The sequence below is a fragment of the Calypte anna genome, chromosome 1 (genome assembly GCF_003957555.1).
Source record: "Calypte anna isolate BGI_N300 chromosome 1, bCalAnn1_v1.p, whole genome shotgun sequence".
NCBI lineage: Eukaryota > Metazoa > Chordata > Aves > Apodiformes > Trochilidae > Calypte > Calypte anna.
In genome coordinates, this window is record NC_044244.1 from 68,284,991 (window position 1) to 68,303,342 (window position 18,352).

An 18,352-nucleotide genomic window follows, 5' to 3' on the forward strand; every position below is an offset into this window, starting at 1 on the left:
GAAACTTGTTTCTACTTAGAATTTTGACCACGCCTGCATTGAGTCTATAACACTAGTTCTTGAAGATGATATAAGCAAACAAGTAACTCTCACAAGATATGGACAGCTCCAAACTGGCTCTAACCAAATTTTTAACCTTAATGGTAAGAAGTGCATAGAGTAGAATTTTACCAGGGTTCACTGTCTTTCTTTTATATGTTCCAAGCCTTTTTAATAATATCTGTTTCTGAAAAATAAATTTCTTCAGACATGTAACTTAGATAACATACAATCATTTACTTTTCATAACCTTAATAATGGTTCTAGAAATGTGCTTTTCCAGCCTGTGAAATAGTCCTTCATTTTGCCTTTATTTCTTTGCATTTCTTGCAGAATACCTAGAAAATCTGCTCATTTTGTTTGTGTTTAGGGGGAGGAGGAAAGAAAAAGAAGGAAGGTGAAGAGAGGCTGGAAATAATCTTGATGGTGATGTTAAGGTCAAGGCTTATTAAAGATTTTTGGAATAAATGGCATGGAATAGAATCCATGTGCTCTACAGTATCTGCACTGCTTTCAGCACTGACTTAGGTTGTGATTTCAGGAAGGCTACTTCACCTTTTTATGAAAGGTAGTAAAATGAATCAGTCTTAAAAGAATTTTATAAAATTAAGCACTGAAGGTAGAAATATTGTTAAGTCTTCTATATTACAGTGACCAGTACTAAGTTGTTACTGGATTTTTAGTCTCTTTCTGAAAGACTTCCCCTTTCCCAGGCTCTGGTAAAAAAGTATTTAGGGAGTTCCATGCTGATGGTTGCAGCTATGCTTTTTTTTTTTCAGAATCTGTCCAGTCACAGTTCTGCTTTTGGAATTCACAGTTTTCTATGACAATGAGTTTTGTAAGTCAGTTATATTTGCAGTTATGCTGACAGTTCAGCTTCATAATTTCATAGATAATTTCATTATGTGCCTCTTGAATCAGCCTTGATTCCTTTTCTTGTCTCTTTCCATAGCCTGCAACAAATATAATTTATGGCAAATGTTTTGATGTCACATTCTTCGTAATTGTGTGTATCTAATTAGTCTCATCAGATAAGAGCATCTTTAAGCTCCCAAGAGCATTTTATCTACCTCTCCTCAGTTTATGCAGCTAAATGTGTATGTGTGCAGTTGTAGGGGCTGTTTGTGAGGGTAGATCTGCTTTAAACCTGCAGCTGCAAGTAGCCCAACATTGTGTAGCAAATGAATGCCGTGACTGTGAAATTTCTGTTTCCTCACATAATGGATTTGCTGGGAGAGAAAGCTGGGAATTTGATAGGGGTTTAGTTCACACACAGTCTAAGGAAGGAGTTATACTGATGTCAGATCAATAGTGGTAAGAGAGAATCTTCTATCTGAAGATTGAAGTACACTTCACAGACATCTGTTAATTAATCTTATAATGTCCTTAGAGACTAAGAAACAAGTAGTTTCTTGTCTTCTCATTGCCAGAGGAATGCTCCTTCATTTCTTTCTTATAATTAAAACCAAACCAAAACGAAAATGTGAGAGTGTTTTTTGGATAATGCCCAGGTACAGAAAGGAGAGAGTTTTTATGGTTGACAGTAGTTGTAATTGCTGATTTGTGTTGCTAATGATAAATAATAATGTAGTCTCATGAGTTCAGGTGGAGAATGGGTGAGATTATTTGACTGCAAGCAAGGTTGTGCACAGTTTCTGATTTTACTTTTGGTTTTCAGAATCTGTTTTGTTTAAGGGGTAAACCAGTGCAACCTGGAAGCTGGATTTCAGTGACTTTCTTTTCTTTTTCTTTGGCTATATGCAGGGGCTATTGAAATTCAGAATATATCTTCTCTCTTTGTTCAACTGAAAACTAGTTTTGGTTTGAAGATACTGTTTGCTAAAGATGGAGAGAGGATTTACGTGCAAGTTGATGTTGGCTGGAAGAGAAGAACATTAGGACTATGTGGAACATACAATGGGAATTTAAGAGATGATTTCCTGTAAGTTGCAGGTTGTACATTTAGATTGTGTTTAATAACAAAGGAAAAGTTCTGTTGAATGTAATTACCCCTGATTATTTCAGTTCATTAATATGCTTATACTTTATTAAACTAACAAATATAGAATATCTTCATTGAAATAGTAGTAAGTTTTCAAAATATGAAAATACAATAACAGCTTAATTTACTAAGATGTTTAGCTAAGTAGTTCTAGAAAATTACCAAATAGAATTTAGTGGATAATGTTATTGCTTGAATGCATTTTTTCCCCTTCTTCTTGCTCCCTTATCATCACAGCAAATACATGAGCCCTGACAAAAAGAATGAATGATAATATTAGTACCATCCTCACCTGATTTACTACTGCTTGGTTATTTTTTTTTTCTAATTCAAGTTTTAATGGAAAAAAATATAATTCTGTACATTCTGAAATTTAATTCTGAATTTGCTTCCTTTTTTACTTAATTTCCTCCAAAGTTTCTCAAGCTATAGTATCACAAAACTTTTCTAAGTATAAGAAGTTATTTTTAAATACTTGGGGAAAAAAGCATGAAAATGGAAACAATCCCCTCTAGAACACAGAAATTAGCTAATAAAATCTTTGATATTTCACTGACTGTACGTACTCGAATAAAGGCCAAATTCTCCTCCCATTAATGCTTCCTCCAACTGAGTCCAGAATACTTGAATTAAGTGTAAATGAGGGCAGATTTTGAGTGTAAGAATATTTCTGCATGAGTAAAATATTGAGGAAAAATCTTCATGTGTCTCTTCTTTTATAGCTCACAGATGGAAATTCTTTTGACACATTAAATATTCAAGTCTAAGGCTTTTTGACGTACTTGTATCCTCACCAATGTAGTTCATAAGGTCAGCAGGATACTTGCAGTGTCGCTATTTTCCTTTTCAGTTCTCCAGCAGGGATGATAGAAGGGACTCCCCAACTTCATGCTAATGCATGGAAGGTTTCCTCAGCTTGTTCTGTGCCTATCAATATTCCTGTGGTTGATCCCTGCAACGTTAATCAGCAAAATGGTATGTTTTCACATGGGAGTCTGAAATTAGCTGTATGTTACTTCTATGGGATTTTTTTTGCTTTCTCTGTGAAGGAGTTGCACATATTCTTATTTCAACTTAAGTTTTGCACATGTAATTTGATTTCTTTTTTTTTTTTTTGTTTTGGCACAGACCATTGTTCCCATACATTTAGCACATAAAATGAAGGAAGTCCTTCAAAAATACAAGCTAGTTGTCATTTAAAGCTGTCTTTGCTGGCCACGAGTCCTAAATTCTTCTGTCTCATATACATGGAGAGTGCTGGGCAGAACACTGCAGACCTGTAAATTGCAGCAGTTGAGGAATAGTGTGATGCACATTTGTAGAATGACAAAGAAACTACAGATGGCAGTATCTTGCTGAGACAGAGTTTGGATCAGAAGTCCTGTCTCTGTTTTTTTCCATGGATTAGAAGTTTCCTTACCTTCCATCTATGCTCTCTGTCACAAACCGATACAAACAGTCTGAGGTCTGTGGATCCATTCAGATTCCAGAGGGAAGATTCAGTTTTGACTAGCTGACGTGTCTATGTTTTGTGTTGAACTTTCACTGTCTCCTCATTTCCATGTTGCCATTCTTTTCAATTAGTGAAGACAATGGGCAGACAATAGTTGCCAATTCTGAAAGAATTTCGTCTTGTGTTTTTAATGTTTCAGACATAAGACCTCACTCAGGATGTGGGATTTGGCCATATTTAGAGTCTGTGGGAGCAAGCCTAAAATAACCATAAACCTTTAAGAATCTAGGGCATTCTAAGGCTTCTTATGCCTTCAGCATTGACTGTCTTCTAGAGCAGCACATCTCAGAGAAGTTAGTTCACTCCAAGATACTTTGTACCTCACCTTCAGTTCTGTGCTTTCTCAGTGATGGTGGAGTTGGACATAAATATAAAGTCATGACTACGTGACCTTCTGAGGTCCCTTCCAGCCTGAATTTTCTGGTGATAGTGTAATTATCACCGGAAAAAAACAGTCCCAGACTAAGTGGTCCTGCTCCACACTACCACCTGTGCTAAGCCAACACAAGTATTTTCTAGGTCTGTAATGGTCTTAATCTGATGAAACTGAAAAAGAAATGATTGTTCACTTATTTTGTGAGTTCAACTTAAGTTCACTCCTTGAACTTAGTTTGGTGAAAGATTCCAGAAATCCTGGAGTCAGTGTGTGTATCTGAGAATGAACAGGGAGGATGAAGGGACACTCTTTTGGCAGCAAAATTGGCTTAAACATGATCTACACTGGGGTATTCCCAAGATATTTTTCTATTTGTGGTGGTAGTGTGCTTCAGTAGTAGCAGGAGGATCCCTCGGTACTAGAAGGTATTTGGCCAGCCAGTTTGGGACTTTCATGCCCTCAAGCTCAATTTTGTAATGCTTCCTGAGTCCACATGCCAAGAAGTATGTGGTCATTGCCAATTTCAGAGCTAAATGAAACATGAAGTAGGAAAAACCTTATGACAAGGTTTGGAGGACTCTTCTAACTCTTTTGAAATATGTTATTTTTGCCACTGAAGTTTCCTGCCCTACTAGTGGAAGACATAACTGGTTTTATATAGTTATTTTTATCTTAAGTGGAGGTTACTGTTGAGGGAGTTGCTTCCGATATCAGTTTTAAACTACAGAACTTGACAGAAAGGCATTTTTAGAAGTTTTGGTTGCACGACTGGCGATGTTTGGTTTTAATACTCTGTGCTATTCATTTGACTGTGAGATTAAAGTGCTACCGGCTGAACCAGTGTCACTTCCTCTTAGTTGGGTATGCATCTCACTGTGATATCATCAATCAAGATGTTTTTGCTCCCTGCCATGCCTACATCAGCCCGGGATTGTACCACCAGCTGTGCCGCTTCGATGCCTGCAAATGTGGAAGCGGCTGCTTGTGCAACGCCCTGGCACACTACGCTTACGTCTGTGGCAAGCATGGGGTCCTTGTTGACTTCAGATCCCGTGTTCCTTACTGTGGTGAGTAACACTGGCAGAATGGAGTAGCTTTTAGAAATGTCTCAAAGGTGGACACATATAATTTAATCCGCAAAATACAGGGATTGGCTTTTTTTTAATTTTTTTTGGCTGAAAACTAGAACTGTGCCATGGGCGAATGGCATACTCCAAAGAGAAAGCCATTTATGTTGGGCATCTGAGCTGGGGACACTGAGCTGCCTCCCAAGGTGTGCCTGTCCCTTTCTGTTGGTTAGACAGATAATTTAAATTACTGAATTGGAGTCCGTGTCAGGGATTGGCAGAATCAGGGCTGTTCCCTAAGGAAAGGCAAGCTAGGCTGGCAGGGGCTTTCCAGGGTGGGCAGTAATTGCTAAGTAGGATATAGCAATGACTTATAACAAGGCATTTCTAAACTATAGGGTAATACCTCAACCTTGGCTGGACCATTTGTCCTCTCTTGGAAGCCTGAGTTACTAGGTTACACCACCCACATACACATGCATTTAGCATATAAAAGAATATATACCTATTGCTTATCAAATAGACAGTTCTAGCCAAGGATCTGTCTAACATACACCCACCTGAATCTGAACATTTCTAATTAAGAAATCAGTAAACAACCTTATTTTTCTCATGCATTTTAACTCAGCCCAGCACAGCAAAACTGTTTTGCTTTGCTAATTTATGCTCCCATGATATCCTACTCTGTTTTCTGTTTTTCATATTGTAACATTATGTTGTTCTCTTTTCTCTCTCCCTCCCTCTCCTCCAGCTGTGATGTGTCACAGTGGTATGCTTTATCATCAGTGCTCTTCTTTTTGTAAACACTCCTGTGCTTCACTTTCTATGGCAAATATCTGTGGTGATGACTGTGTAGAAGGATGTAATTGCCCTGATGGGAAATATTTTGAAGAGTCGGTCAACTTTTGTGTATCAATGTAAGTCATAAGAAAATAGCAAGGACAGTTTCTGATTTCCAACAAGATTTAAAGTAGTTTCTCTGCCATTTCCCTCAAGTTGCAGACTGACTAAACAGCATAAAAAGCAGTATGTGAAGGTTTTATATTCTTTTGTACTACACAATAGTGGGGCTTCATCTGCTACTGTGTGTTCAGCCATCTTCTGCTTTCTCCTCAGAGAAGAGTGGTGAAGCTTTTAACTCAGGGGAAGCATTTTCACATTAGCACCATCTTTTTAATGCTTAAGGACAAATAAGAAGGGATATACACAGTAGCAGTTCAGAAATTCAGGGATAGTATGGAGAGAGGTGGCTAGGAGTTTTTTTTCTGTCTCTCAGTGCAAATTCCTTCAGCTAAATGGAAGAAAATTGTCGCTGTAAGGAAATAGTTTTTGTACATTGCGTATCAGATTTTTACAGCTTGCCGACATGGGGAGTTACTGAGTTCAGGTTCTGAATTAAAAACTGGAAGGAATATTTATATGAATTTCAAGATTACACAGGGTTCTTGCTGTTCATTTCGTATGTTTTGGAAAGACCAGTAAAGTTCATACTGTAGGCAAAAGGCTGTTTCAGACTACTAAAGAGTGTGAGGTAATTTAGCATTCCCATAATTTTGCATGGTTTTCTGTTGCTGCTTCTATCCCATCTGGCTCTTATCACAGACAGAGTAATGGATTTAGCTATGATAATTCCTTTGTCCTATGATTTTGATAGTACTTTGAGAATTACGTGTTACCAGTCTACTCCCATAACTGGGAAGAAAACTCTCCTTTCTCTAAGACTAATAATGCACAGAAACAGCAAAAAAATAATATGGAGATTGAGGAAAATACTGGCTTTGTTGAAGATGGTAATTTTGCCACTGACTTCAATACAAAGTGACATCTTTTATGTTTTACCTTTAGAACTATATTGTAAATATAAAGATTGAGTTAATGAATTATAAGGGTTGCTTATTATAATAGCTTGATAAAGGGATTTTTTAAAATCCCATTTCATCTTGCTTTTGCATCTACATGCATAAATACTATTTTAACAGATCTGCCTGTCATTGTCATTACAAGGGCAAAGCCCTCCATCCTGGAGAAATCCTCCCTACACCAACAGGGACCTGGTAAGTTTGAGTGCCAAGAGTTTTATCTTCCATGTATCACAGTTTGGAAGCCTTGAGAATTTCTCTCTCATAGGATGAAGGTTTATTGTATCGAGAGTTTATTTTTGTTCTACACTTAGTAAAAGGGAGCCTAATATAAATTGGATTATGTATCAGCTTGTTTCAGCAACAGGTTATCTAGAAAATTCTGTAAGCCAGGGCCTAAAGAGTATCTCAAAACACAACATATAGAGATTGCAGTCCTGTCCTTAGACCTGTGGACATTACGATGGCAATATGAGGCTGGTTTTGGAAGAATAAACAATGTGCTTCTATTTTGGGAAGTGTTTCAAACAAAGGCTTGCAGGGAGCTTTATTTGTGTTATATTCTTAACTCATGATGGAATCTTGACCTCACTGGAACAAGTGAGAAAATCTCCAAAGTTTCCTAGTTAAACTTGTTCATTTTACAAGACAGGCTCTCAAACTGCTGATTCAAAATCACAATTGTGACTTGACTATCAACCTTCTTTATGAGGTCTTATGAGTCGATATAACTGGAGCCTGGTAACCATGTAGCTGAAGAGGTGCAAGTAGGGGCTTATTTTTTGTGCCATTGCTATGAATCTGCAATGCTCTGGGCTTTTTTGCATTTTTTTTTCTTAAGGAAAAGGGAAAATCACCTAGCTCTGTGTTACCACAGAGGCTGACAAGCCCAGCTTCTTTTTCATGTCAGCAAAAGTTAGGCAATTAAAGAGTACATAAGCACTTTTGTGGGTCTGGGCCCTCACTACAGATCAGCAGTTAGAAAACACCAACAAAATGTTGATCAGAACTCACATTTTTGGATTTTAAACCTCCTTCTCCTACTGATTTCTGTGGGATAAATTGAGTTAAGTTTTATTTTAAAATTTTTTTTAACATTGTGGCTATAAATAGTCTCCCCCTTGAATAAAGATGGGTTTACTTTTCTTTTCCAGTCAGTGTTTGAATGGAACAGTGAAATGTATTGAAACCACTACAGAAAATACAGGTAATTTATAGTCTTGTCCCATACTAAAGCTGTTCAGAGAAAGTTTTTGACTAGTCATTTGATTTTATCTTCTCATGTATTTTCATTATGAGATACTTAATGTCATGACACATACATAAAATAGCATTTTAGGAGCACAAGCTGTCTTGTTTTTTTCATTTACCAAGTCACTTGGGAAATTAAGTAAATAATTACATGTGAAGTGTAAGTCAATATTCTCTAATGGGAATATTTATAGTAGGCTCACTACCCCTGTTTAAGAAGCCTTAAGATCTTTATTTCTAGAAAGTAAATTTTTGATAAATTTCTAATAAAATTAGAAGATAGTACACTGAAAATCATGCCACTTTTAAAAATCCTGTCTACCTAAGGCATAATGACTCCATCTTTCAGAATGAGCAGTGTAACAGACCTAGGGTGCATAGATCTGATGCTTAATAATAGGTCTTTAGGTTTGGGGATTTTTTTTTTGGTTGGTTTGGTTTTACATTAAAACATATTAATTTTATATCTCTGTAATTCAAATGCAGCTGTAGGCTTTTATTCAGATTGCATTCTTTTGTGTACTGTAAATGTAGGCTAACCATGCATTAAAATAGATTGTGAACAAAAAAAAAACCAAAAAACAAACCAACAAGCAAAACCACAAAACCCACAAACAAACACCCCCCCCAGGAAACTTTTGGTGTAAAAGAGCAGTTATCTCATTTAACCTGCATTTTGCATTTGAAGTTCACATATGCCCTGAAGGAAAAATCTACTATGACTGCAGATCTCCTGTGCCTGGATTACCAGCAGCGGGTGCAAACTGTGGGATCTCTTGTGCCAACCTTGCCATGAACTTCTCCTGTGTCCCTTCACCACCCTGTGCAAGTGGCTGCATTTGCCCTCCTGGGTAAGCCTTAAGAGAGCAACCTGGAGCACCAGGCTTATAGATGTTTTTTACAGTTTAACTCTGCCTTTTTCTTTCTTTTTCTTGTTTAGATTCCAGTGGTATCACACCTCTAATTTTGAAGCTATTGTTCTATAAATTTCTGCAGGCATACAGAAACAATTAAAAGCTGCCACTCTTTCTTTTGTCCCTGAGAGCCCTTTTCTCCTTCCTCTGGCTGTGAGGCTCCATGCTATGATGCTTCTTCAGTTGGAGTCCCACAGTTTCTCCATCCTGAGGCCATGATTCTGCTATCCCATGAGATACCCACCTTGCTTTCAGTTCCAGTCTGATTAGCTGTTTTTTGGGACTCTCTGGATAGTAGATGATTTCCAGCACTTGCACAGTACAGCTTATTTGAGTATAGAAGGAAATGTGACAAAAATTGTAATGCAAATCAGTGTTACTGCTTTACTGCCCAAGTAATTGTCTTCCAGTATTGTTGCCCAGCCTGGGGTGTGGGGGTGGATCCTGCTCTCTTTCCCTTCATTCTCTCTGCTCTTCTGTACTCAAGCAGTTTTTGGCTTCTCAGCTCATATATTTGGATTTTTTATTCACCCAGAAGCAGTCTGCTGAGCTACTTTATTTACAGTCAAAAGTATAAAATCTAAAAGTATTTGTTGCAGTTTCTGTCAGGATCTATCACTCCCTTTGTTTTCATTCTCTCCCATGATACCTGCTGTGTGTGCTTTCACATTTGAAGAGTCAAATGTGTTGTGCAAAAGGTTGTGACCTTTTTTCTCAACATTTGATTTTATTTCATTACATGTGTATTAAATGGTCCAACAGTGCACAAATTTGAACATAAGGAGACTGCCACAATTCCTGTTCCAGCAGCTTATGATGACTGGTGAAGGACAGATTTCAGGCATAGCTATTTAAGAATTCATTGGTTGTTCATTTCCTTGTATTCTTTACTGCACTGTAACCTTTACCTTAACTGAGGACTTAGTTTTGAAGATGCTCTGGTTGGCCTAGTTTGTTCCCGAGCTGGATGCAATGGCATGAGCATTGCCTTTTTGGACCCTACTCCCAAGTTTTTCAGTTTAAAGCCTGCCTCACCAAGTTAGCCAGCCTGCTGACAAAAATTCTCCTTCCTCTTCTAGACAGGTTGATTCCATCTCTCCCTAACAGTCTATAGTCATCAAAGAAATCCCATTGTCATGTTGTTATCTGAAGATACTGTTCTTCACTTTGTTTCTCCTTTTTCACCTTGGATCTGCAGCTACTCATCGTTTCACTCAATTATCTAATGTTTTGGGTTGGAATTTTGAATTCTGCTGGAGACTGGCACCTTATTCTTGCATGCCAGGCATTTATGGTACTCACCTAGTAAAGCAGTTTGTGTGTGGTGTGGAAGTCCTTTCCATTAGAAGCTTGTGAAAGGATGGACTCTACTGTGCAAGAAATGTTCCTCTTAAAGTGTTTTACACTTTCTATGGTTAAAATTCTTGCATGACAGCTTGTAGTTCTTTTAATCAGTAATTAAAGAGGTAAAAAAGAATAAGCAACACTGAAAGTGCTTATGAAAGTTTTCTATGAAAATTAAATAGAATCACTCAAAATTTCATTAGGAAATGAGCTGAGAATGACAATAAATTCATCACCCAAAGATACTCTGAAAGTCGTCCCAGCACTGAGCTGGATATATAAGAGGATATCTTGAATTACAGAAGTACAGAAGTATAGAAAGGAACTTCATGGGGCTAAGTTGCTCTTCTGCCCTTAAGTAGCATCGCCAGGACCTATGTTACTCATGGCAGATATTTAAGATACCCAAGCCATGTGTTCTACTGCTTTCCTATCTTTAAAATTTTTTCCGAACACTTGACTCTTTTACTTAAAACCAAATAATCTTTGATGAACAACTAGTTATGCAGAGAAGAAATCTTTAATCTTTGTATTCCTTTTAACTTCAAGTAAAGTAATCTCAAGGTTGTACTTGGAAAATGCATCTCTCTACTCTCAACCCTGTGTTGCAATGACAACTGTAGGAATTCCTCCCCTAAAGAGCAGCACTGGAAGTGTCAGTTACAATTTGGTTTTTTAGATCAGTGTTGCTAAGAAGGAAATAAGGAGATAGTTTAAAAAAAAAAGAAATTAAAAAAGGGTTAACCATATCTCTGGATTACATACTCATGATGTGAGTAGATTTGCCACTTTTTGTATTAAATGCCACTCTCTTGTCTTAACCTTGTTAGCTGTTTCCACTTCCCAGAGGGAGGCAGATAACCTCCACCACCACCACTCTTCATAAACTGTGTTTCTTTTGTTTTGCTAACTCTGCAACAGGTGCTGCCATAGCCCATAGCTTAGTGTCCTGATTTCAGAGCAGAGGCTGCTTTCCTGAGACAGGGGGATCAGAGGGAAGGGCAGGCTCAGCAGTGTGTAACACATAGATAGATGCTCTGCAGTTTGCAGGGAGGAGTACCAACAATTATTTGTGCTTTTGCACAAGAGCTGCTGCCCTGCACCAACGTTCCCCATTCAAGGTAGAAGGAGAGATGCACCTGTGAGCTTTGTGAGGTCTCCATCTCTGCACAGCAGAAATCCTTTGACCCAGACAGCTTTTTTTGCCTCTGAAACGCTTATCCTTGGCTGGATGGCAGGCTGGTTGTCTTGGCAGGGTTTAGAATAATGCACTAGATATTCAGTTGCATTATAGAATCATAGAATCGACTGGGTTGGAAGGGACCTCGGATATCATCAAGTCCAACCCTTGATCCACTACCGCTGCAGTTCCCAGACCATGGCACTGAGTGCCACATCCAGTCTCTTTTTAAATATCTCCAGGGATGGAGAATCCACTACTTCCCTGGGCAGCCCATTCCAATGTCTGATCACCCTCTCCGTAAAGAAATTCTTTCTAATATACAACCTAAACCTCCCCTGGCACAACTTAAGTCCATGCCCTCTTGTCTTGTTGAAAGTCATCTGGCAAAAGAGACCAACGCCCCCCTGGCTACCTCCTCCTTTCAGGGAGTTGTAGAGAGTGATGAGGTCTCCTCTGAGCCTCCTCTTCTCCAGGCTGAACACCCCCATCTCCCTCAGCCTCTCCTCATAGGGTCTGTGCTCGAGTCCCTTCACCAGCCTGGTTGCCCTCCTTTGGACCTGCTCCAGCACCTCAATCTCCTTCCTAAACTGAGGGTCCCAGAACTGGACACAGTACTCGAGGTGTGGCCTCACCAGAGCTGAGTACAGGGGCAGAATCACTTCTTTGGACCTGCTGGCGACACTGTTCCTATCTACTTGTGAATTTATGATTTCATCTTAATAATTCTTTTTTTTTTTTTTTTTTTTGAAGGCTGGCTGAGCATAGAGGGAAATGTTACATTCCTGACAGTTGTCCGTGCACCTGGAAAGACAGAGAATTTCTGTCAGGAGAAGTGATAGCTACACCATGTTACACCTGGTGAGTGATGTGCAGTTCTATACAGAAAACACATTGAACACACTGAAAATCAAAAATGTATGTGGTTTTTTAATAGATAAGCTATGGCTTTTATTAGGCTTACTAATAGACTTGATAGAGTAGGCAGACTTCTGAGGCAGTGCTGCTTCTGATCTGGAAAGGAAATAGAAAATAATTGAAGAACCAGCCAAGAATAAGTGCTTGATTCCATAGGTATCAGTTAATGTCTGAAATAAAAGACATTTGGCATTTTGGAGAGTAGAATATCATGAAAGAAAATCAAGGAGAAAATAAAGAAACTGTAGGTATGATGGTTGTAAATAGTCTTGGGGAACTGGACTGTTTGCAATGTGAGTTGCCATTTACTACAAGCAACTGTGCAGAAAAAAGATAGGCAGTAAGAAAAAAAAACCAAAAACAACAAACCAAAATCATTAGAATTAGAAAATAAGCTAGTTCCCAGCATCTTTTTTAAGGCTTCCTACCTGAATCCTGCTAATTGAAAACTTTTTTATCCATTGTAATTTGATAGCCACAACAGCTACCTTTAGTTAAGCATATATAAAAATGGCAGTTTTTTATCAGGTTTTTATCAGGTTTTTATCAGTTAAAAACATCACTGGAACATCAACTGATCTTATACACTTACACAAGCAAAACCAGAGACTGTCAGTACTACCTTCGTACAAATTTATGTAAATAACTGAATATAGCTGATGGGGAAAATAACCCTGTAAAATATGAGCATTTATTTCTCATACTCATTGCATACTTTCTGGTGCCCTTTTGCATCCAATATGTGCAGTTTACATCTTGGAAAATCTATCAACACTACTTAAGAAAGACTGAAATATTGGTGTGCTATGACTGAGCATGTTGTGACACAGTGTCTTGACTGGAGGCAGTGATGGAAATATTTACATTAGTCATAAAAATGTTAAGATTTTGCATTTGATTATTATTAATTTGAATTTCATGTATGTACTGATGGCAAAATGCTCAGCAGTTTTCTGCCATAGAGCCACCAATTCCTTCCAAAGCAATCCAAAGAACAGCTCCCTGTTTCCAAGCGGGACTATTCTTCCTTTTGTGAATTTCTGCGTGACTTGAAATAAAGAGCCCAATAAAGTTTTTATTGAAAGTATAAAGCAAATTACCCTGCTGTGAAAAGACACTGATGGTTAATTTTCCTTACAGTGTTTGTCGAAGAGGGATATTCAATTGTACCAGTTACCCCTGTCCTGCTGTCTGCACTATTTATGGGGATCGGCATTATTACACCTTTGATGGACTGGAGTATGATTATGTCAGTGACTGCCAAGCTTACCTGCTCAAGGTAGGATTGTTCATACAGTTCCATGTGTCCTGTGAGAGGCCATGTGTTTTGAACATAAGGGGATGATCTGTACAAACATTGAGAAAGCAGGTCTGGAACAGTTGTGTGTGAAAATAAGACTGTAAATGACTTTTTGTTCTCACTCATTTGAAAATGTACATGGATGTGTCCTTGCGTATCTAGGTGGTCTAGAGAGTAATACAGACTATTTTTCCTGGCCTGTATCAGGAACAGCATGGCCAGCAGGTCCAGGGAAGGGATTCTGCCCCTGTACTCAGTGCTGGTGAGGCCACACCTCGAGTCCTGTGTCCAGTTCTGGGACCCTCAGTTTAGGAAGGAGATTGAGGTGCTGGAGCGGGTCCAAAGGAGAGCAACCAGGCTGGTGAAGGGACTCGAGCACAGACCCTATGAGGAGAGGCTGAGGGAGATGGGGCTGTTCAGCCTAAAGAAGAGGAGGCTCAGAGGAGACCTCATCGCTCTCTACAACTCCCTGAAAGGAGGAGGTAGCCAGGGAGGGGTTGGTCTCTTTTCCCAGGCAGCTCCCAGTAAGACAAGAGGGCATGGACTTAAGCTCTGCCAGGGGAGGTTTAGGTTGGATATTAGAAAGAATTTCTTTATGGAGAGAGTGATCAGGCATTGGAATGGGCTGCCCAGGGAAGTAGTGGATTCTCCATCCCTGGAGATATTTAAAAAGAGACTGGATGTGGCACTCAGTGCCATGGGCTGGGAACTGAGGCGGTAGTGGATCAAGGGTTGGACTTGATGATCTCTGAGGTCCCTTCCAACCCAGCCAATTCTATGATTCTATGATTCTGTTCTACCTTAAGCATGCTTTCATCACAATGAGCAAAAAATTACACTATAGAAACTGTTCCAGAACTAGGTATAATCTATAGATTTATTTAATAATTGTCTTGAAACTCAGCCTAAAAGAGGGTTAAGGAGGACTCTGAGGCTTCTAAGAATCCATTTTGAATGTGATCTGCATCAGATAGGGAGTGGAAGTATATAATAATATCAGACAATAGTTTCATAATTCAAACAGTGAAATCCTTCATTGAGGTCTGGCAACTACATGCTAATCTGCCACATAACACACATTTACAGTACATTGCTAGCATTTTTTGTTTAAAAATACCATTATTGACATATAGGAATATATTCTATTACTAACAACACTAATATTTGGTATCGTTGTTATTGGCTAAGAGTCTATCTTCTTGGTTACAGTAATGTGTTTAGAAGAACATTCATTTGCAGTCAACCCTAACACTAAGAAAACGCATAGTTTCTCAGCAAAGACTACTGCAAAGAGTTATTCCATGTATGCTTTAGTAATGTATTTGTAGCTGTGTTTGGTTCCAGATTTTTTTTTTAAGAGGGAATTTTGATAAAGATAGTAAAAATATCTCATAGCAAACTCATGGCATGTATCATAATGTCTCATAAAAGAGCTCTTACTCTTAGAAGTATGTGAACCTTTGCACAAACCTTCCTTCTTTAAGATACAAAAATAGGAGTTACTTTACCTGTAAAATTGTTGTACCTGCATGAGCAGGTGGAAAAGTGGGTTATCATTTCTTAATTCTTACAGCATACAGACAGAGAGGTGTGTAAGACATAAATCTGTGCTGCTTTTTCAAACTTGAAATGTTTTGCTTCTACAATCCAATGTCACCTGCCACTCTACCACATCAGAATGTACCTATTTGGAAACAAAAGCATGCGGAATATGTTTAGTCCCAGAATAAAGTTGGCAGCCACCTAGCTAAGGCATGTGGCACACTGCCAACAGACCTTTCTTCAAGTGAACGTGGTTACATAAATGATGAAAATACCTCCTATGTAAATCTGCTTTTCAGACTTGTCAGACTTCTTCAGTTTTTCCAACTATTTTTCCCCCAAACTTAGCTGATGTGAAAAAGTATGGCCCATTTTTTCTTTTCTCTTTAGTACACAGAAAATTTTCCTTACCTATATTAAAGGTCTGTTTATTACAAATTAGGCACTGCATATTTATCTCTGGAATAGAAGATTATTTGTGGATTCATTTTTGTCTGTGAAATGTTTAGATAAGTTTTAGGGGGGAAAAAAACCCACCCAAACCCCAAAAAACCAAAGGATGGGATCACATGGCAGATGCCCAAGAGCTTCAAGGGAACAAAACCACAGGAATTATGAACTATGTGATGTTGATGTGCAATTCAGGAATCAGAGAAAGGGAAGAAGATATAACAAAACTTTTTAAACAGAATTCATGGCTGATTTTGGCAGAAACAGACCAGTATGTCTGATTTCCATTTGAAGGAAATGTATAGAAATTATTATAAAGAGAAATTACATAATACAGGGGGAGAAGTTGAGGAAAGATTTTGTACTATAAATCAGTGCATGATGAATCTTCTGAGTTATTCTGTGAAGACAATAAATATGTGGATGATGGTGATCAAGCCAGCCAATTCTATGATTCTATAATATTAGATTAAAGACCTTCCAGGGACAGATTTCAGCATGTATTTTTAGATTAGTCTCTCATACAATTAGAGTGAAGATTATTTAGAAGATGAATTAGAAGTTAAGAAATAGAAGTAAATGGCCTTTTCTTAGAACGGAACAATCCCAGTGACATCCTGCAGGGATCCATGCTGAGACCTGCATTTAACATTTTCAGTAACATTCTTGAGAAGGTGGTCTTGAGCTTCAATGTGCTGATGGTAAAGACTCAGTAGACAGATGAAAAAAAAACCCAGGCCACTAAAAGGTTCAGATCTTATGGCAGAAAGCACTGCAGGATAAAATGGAGGATGAAATTCAACAATGAAATGCGCAGATCAGTGAACAGAAAAAGTAACTGTAACTATGCCACCACAAAGATAGGCACTGAATTAGCTACGACAAACAGGAATGGAATTTTATATGAGGAAATATATGAAATGTGTAACTGGCATCTTCCTAGGGACAGCCTTAGTGGTAATACAAAGTGTCATCCATTCTCCTATTCCACATATGCTTTTATTTGCATGTAAAGTTACAGTAGAGTTGAACCACATACTGATGTGGTTAAACTGCATTATAGGTGCAGTCATAGTAGCAAGATGAGGCTGCTCTTTTTTAAAATGTGTTTTATTGTTCCTAAGGCAGAGTTTCCATGGCTGTCTCTTTATAATCATTGTCCACTATGTTGCCTCCATCAGCAGTACCATTCTTAATAGTAGTATCAGAATAATACAGTCAGTTTACTTGGAGCTACTCTTTATTCAGGAGGCATATGAGAGAGCACTGCCTCTTACAGCCTTTTATCCAAGTAAACAACCCAGATGAAAAGTGGGAAAGCATATGTAGTTGCAGAAGTTTAAATACCTTGGCAGACACGGCTATGCAGGGCTGTCACCTAAACCATACTACATGTTCTGCAAACCAACCTACATGCAGTTTCATAGCTAAAATAATGGAGTCATAGACTGGGTTGGGAGGGACATTTAAAGATCAACTAGTCCCATCACCCTGCCATGGTGTATATGTGCTGTGTGCTTCATGTTCTCTGCCTGTAAGGTGCTACAGAACACCGTAGATCTGAGAGCTGTTAGCACATGCTCCATTAACTTAATGATGGTTCACAGTGTTGTTACGAGGCTGATTTTTATGTTGAAGGATAACATGTAAAAGGATCACCAGACACTTGAAATCAAAACAGCTGAAGTGGTTGTAATGGTATATATACAACACTGTAGTACCTTTGTTCTATCCCTTTTACTAATCTTTTTCCTGGGAGAAGTGGAATACTTTCTTTGAGATATCTTATATAACCTTAAAAGAGAGGTGTTTTAGCAGTGCAATAAGGCGTATCATAACTACAATAAATTCATTGGCATACTAGTTCTTTCTAGACATAGAACTGAGTCCAGGAATTGTAATCTGAATCCCATGTCCCTAGTGGCATGATAATGCACTGTTCCCATCCATGTTACCAGCCCTCCCTGTTTGTTTTGGCTGTTAGCCTCCCTAAATGTGATCTATCTGAAAAGCTCTTTAATTTGTCACTGGATTGGGCTGTACCAAACAAAGAAGTCATCCTTACCTTTCACTGCATTTTTAATAGGGACTTCTTGTGCTCTTATGGGAGCAAAGCAAGCATCAACTTTCAGTCAATTATGGAACTTCAAACTTTGTTTTCAACATCAGTATCATCTGTCAGGCCTTTTTGTTTAAGGTGACAGTAGGTGTATAAAAAAGCCCTTTATAAACACTTCAACAGATATATCCAGCGATCAGAAAATTACCAAAAAGATTTAATACAGCAGTCAAGAAAATTAGAGTGGTATTGTCTTATGAAATGATAAGTTAATACTTTAAAAGGGATTGGGAGTTACATCACACACTGAGAAGTCTCTGTATGGAAAACTGACATTCACAGGGAAGATATCAGTATTGGTTTCTAACATTTTAAAACCTCAGTAATTTCAAACGAAAGAAAAGAAAAATCTTAGCAGACCAACTCATTCAAGCGTTACCAGTGTAGATCATGTGAAAACTTCATTTTACCATATCTGGATACTTATGAATTTAAGCCAATTGATTTCTTAATTAAAAATATTTAAATAGCTTACTTC

The 18,352-nt window shown here is 38.2% G+C and overlaps 1 protein-coding gene across 1 annotated transcript in view; it reads left to right on the forward strand.

Moving 5' to 3' along the window:
• The window catches only part of OTOGL (otogelin like), a 96,134-nt gene that overhangs the window by 23,354 nt on the left and 54,428 nt on the right, over positions 1–18,352 (forward strand). Inside the window, exons 16-25 of the mRNA XM_030449521.1 lie at positions 20–143; positions 1,804–1,981; positions 2,892–3,016; positions 4,788–4,997; positions 5,749–5,914; positions 6,977–7,051; positions 8,011–8,063; positions 8,796–8,958; positions 12,299–12,406; positions 13,604–13,742. Of these exons, the coding sequence (XP_030305381.1) occupies positions 20–143; positions 1,804–1,981; positions 2,892–3,016; positions 4,788–4,997; positions 5,749–5,914; positions 6,977–7,051; positions 8,011–8,063; positions 8,796–8,958; positions 12,299–12,406; positions 13,604–13,742 (1,341 nt within the window). The remainder of the gene's footprint in view (positions 1–19; positions 144–1,803; positions 1,982–2,891; positions 3,017–4,787; positions 4,998–5,748; positions 5,915–6,976; positions 7,052–8,010; positions 8,064–8,795; positions 8,959–12,298; positions 12,407–13,603; positions 13,743–18,352) is intronic.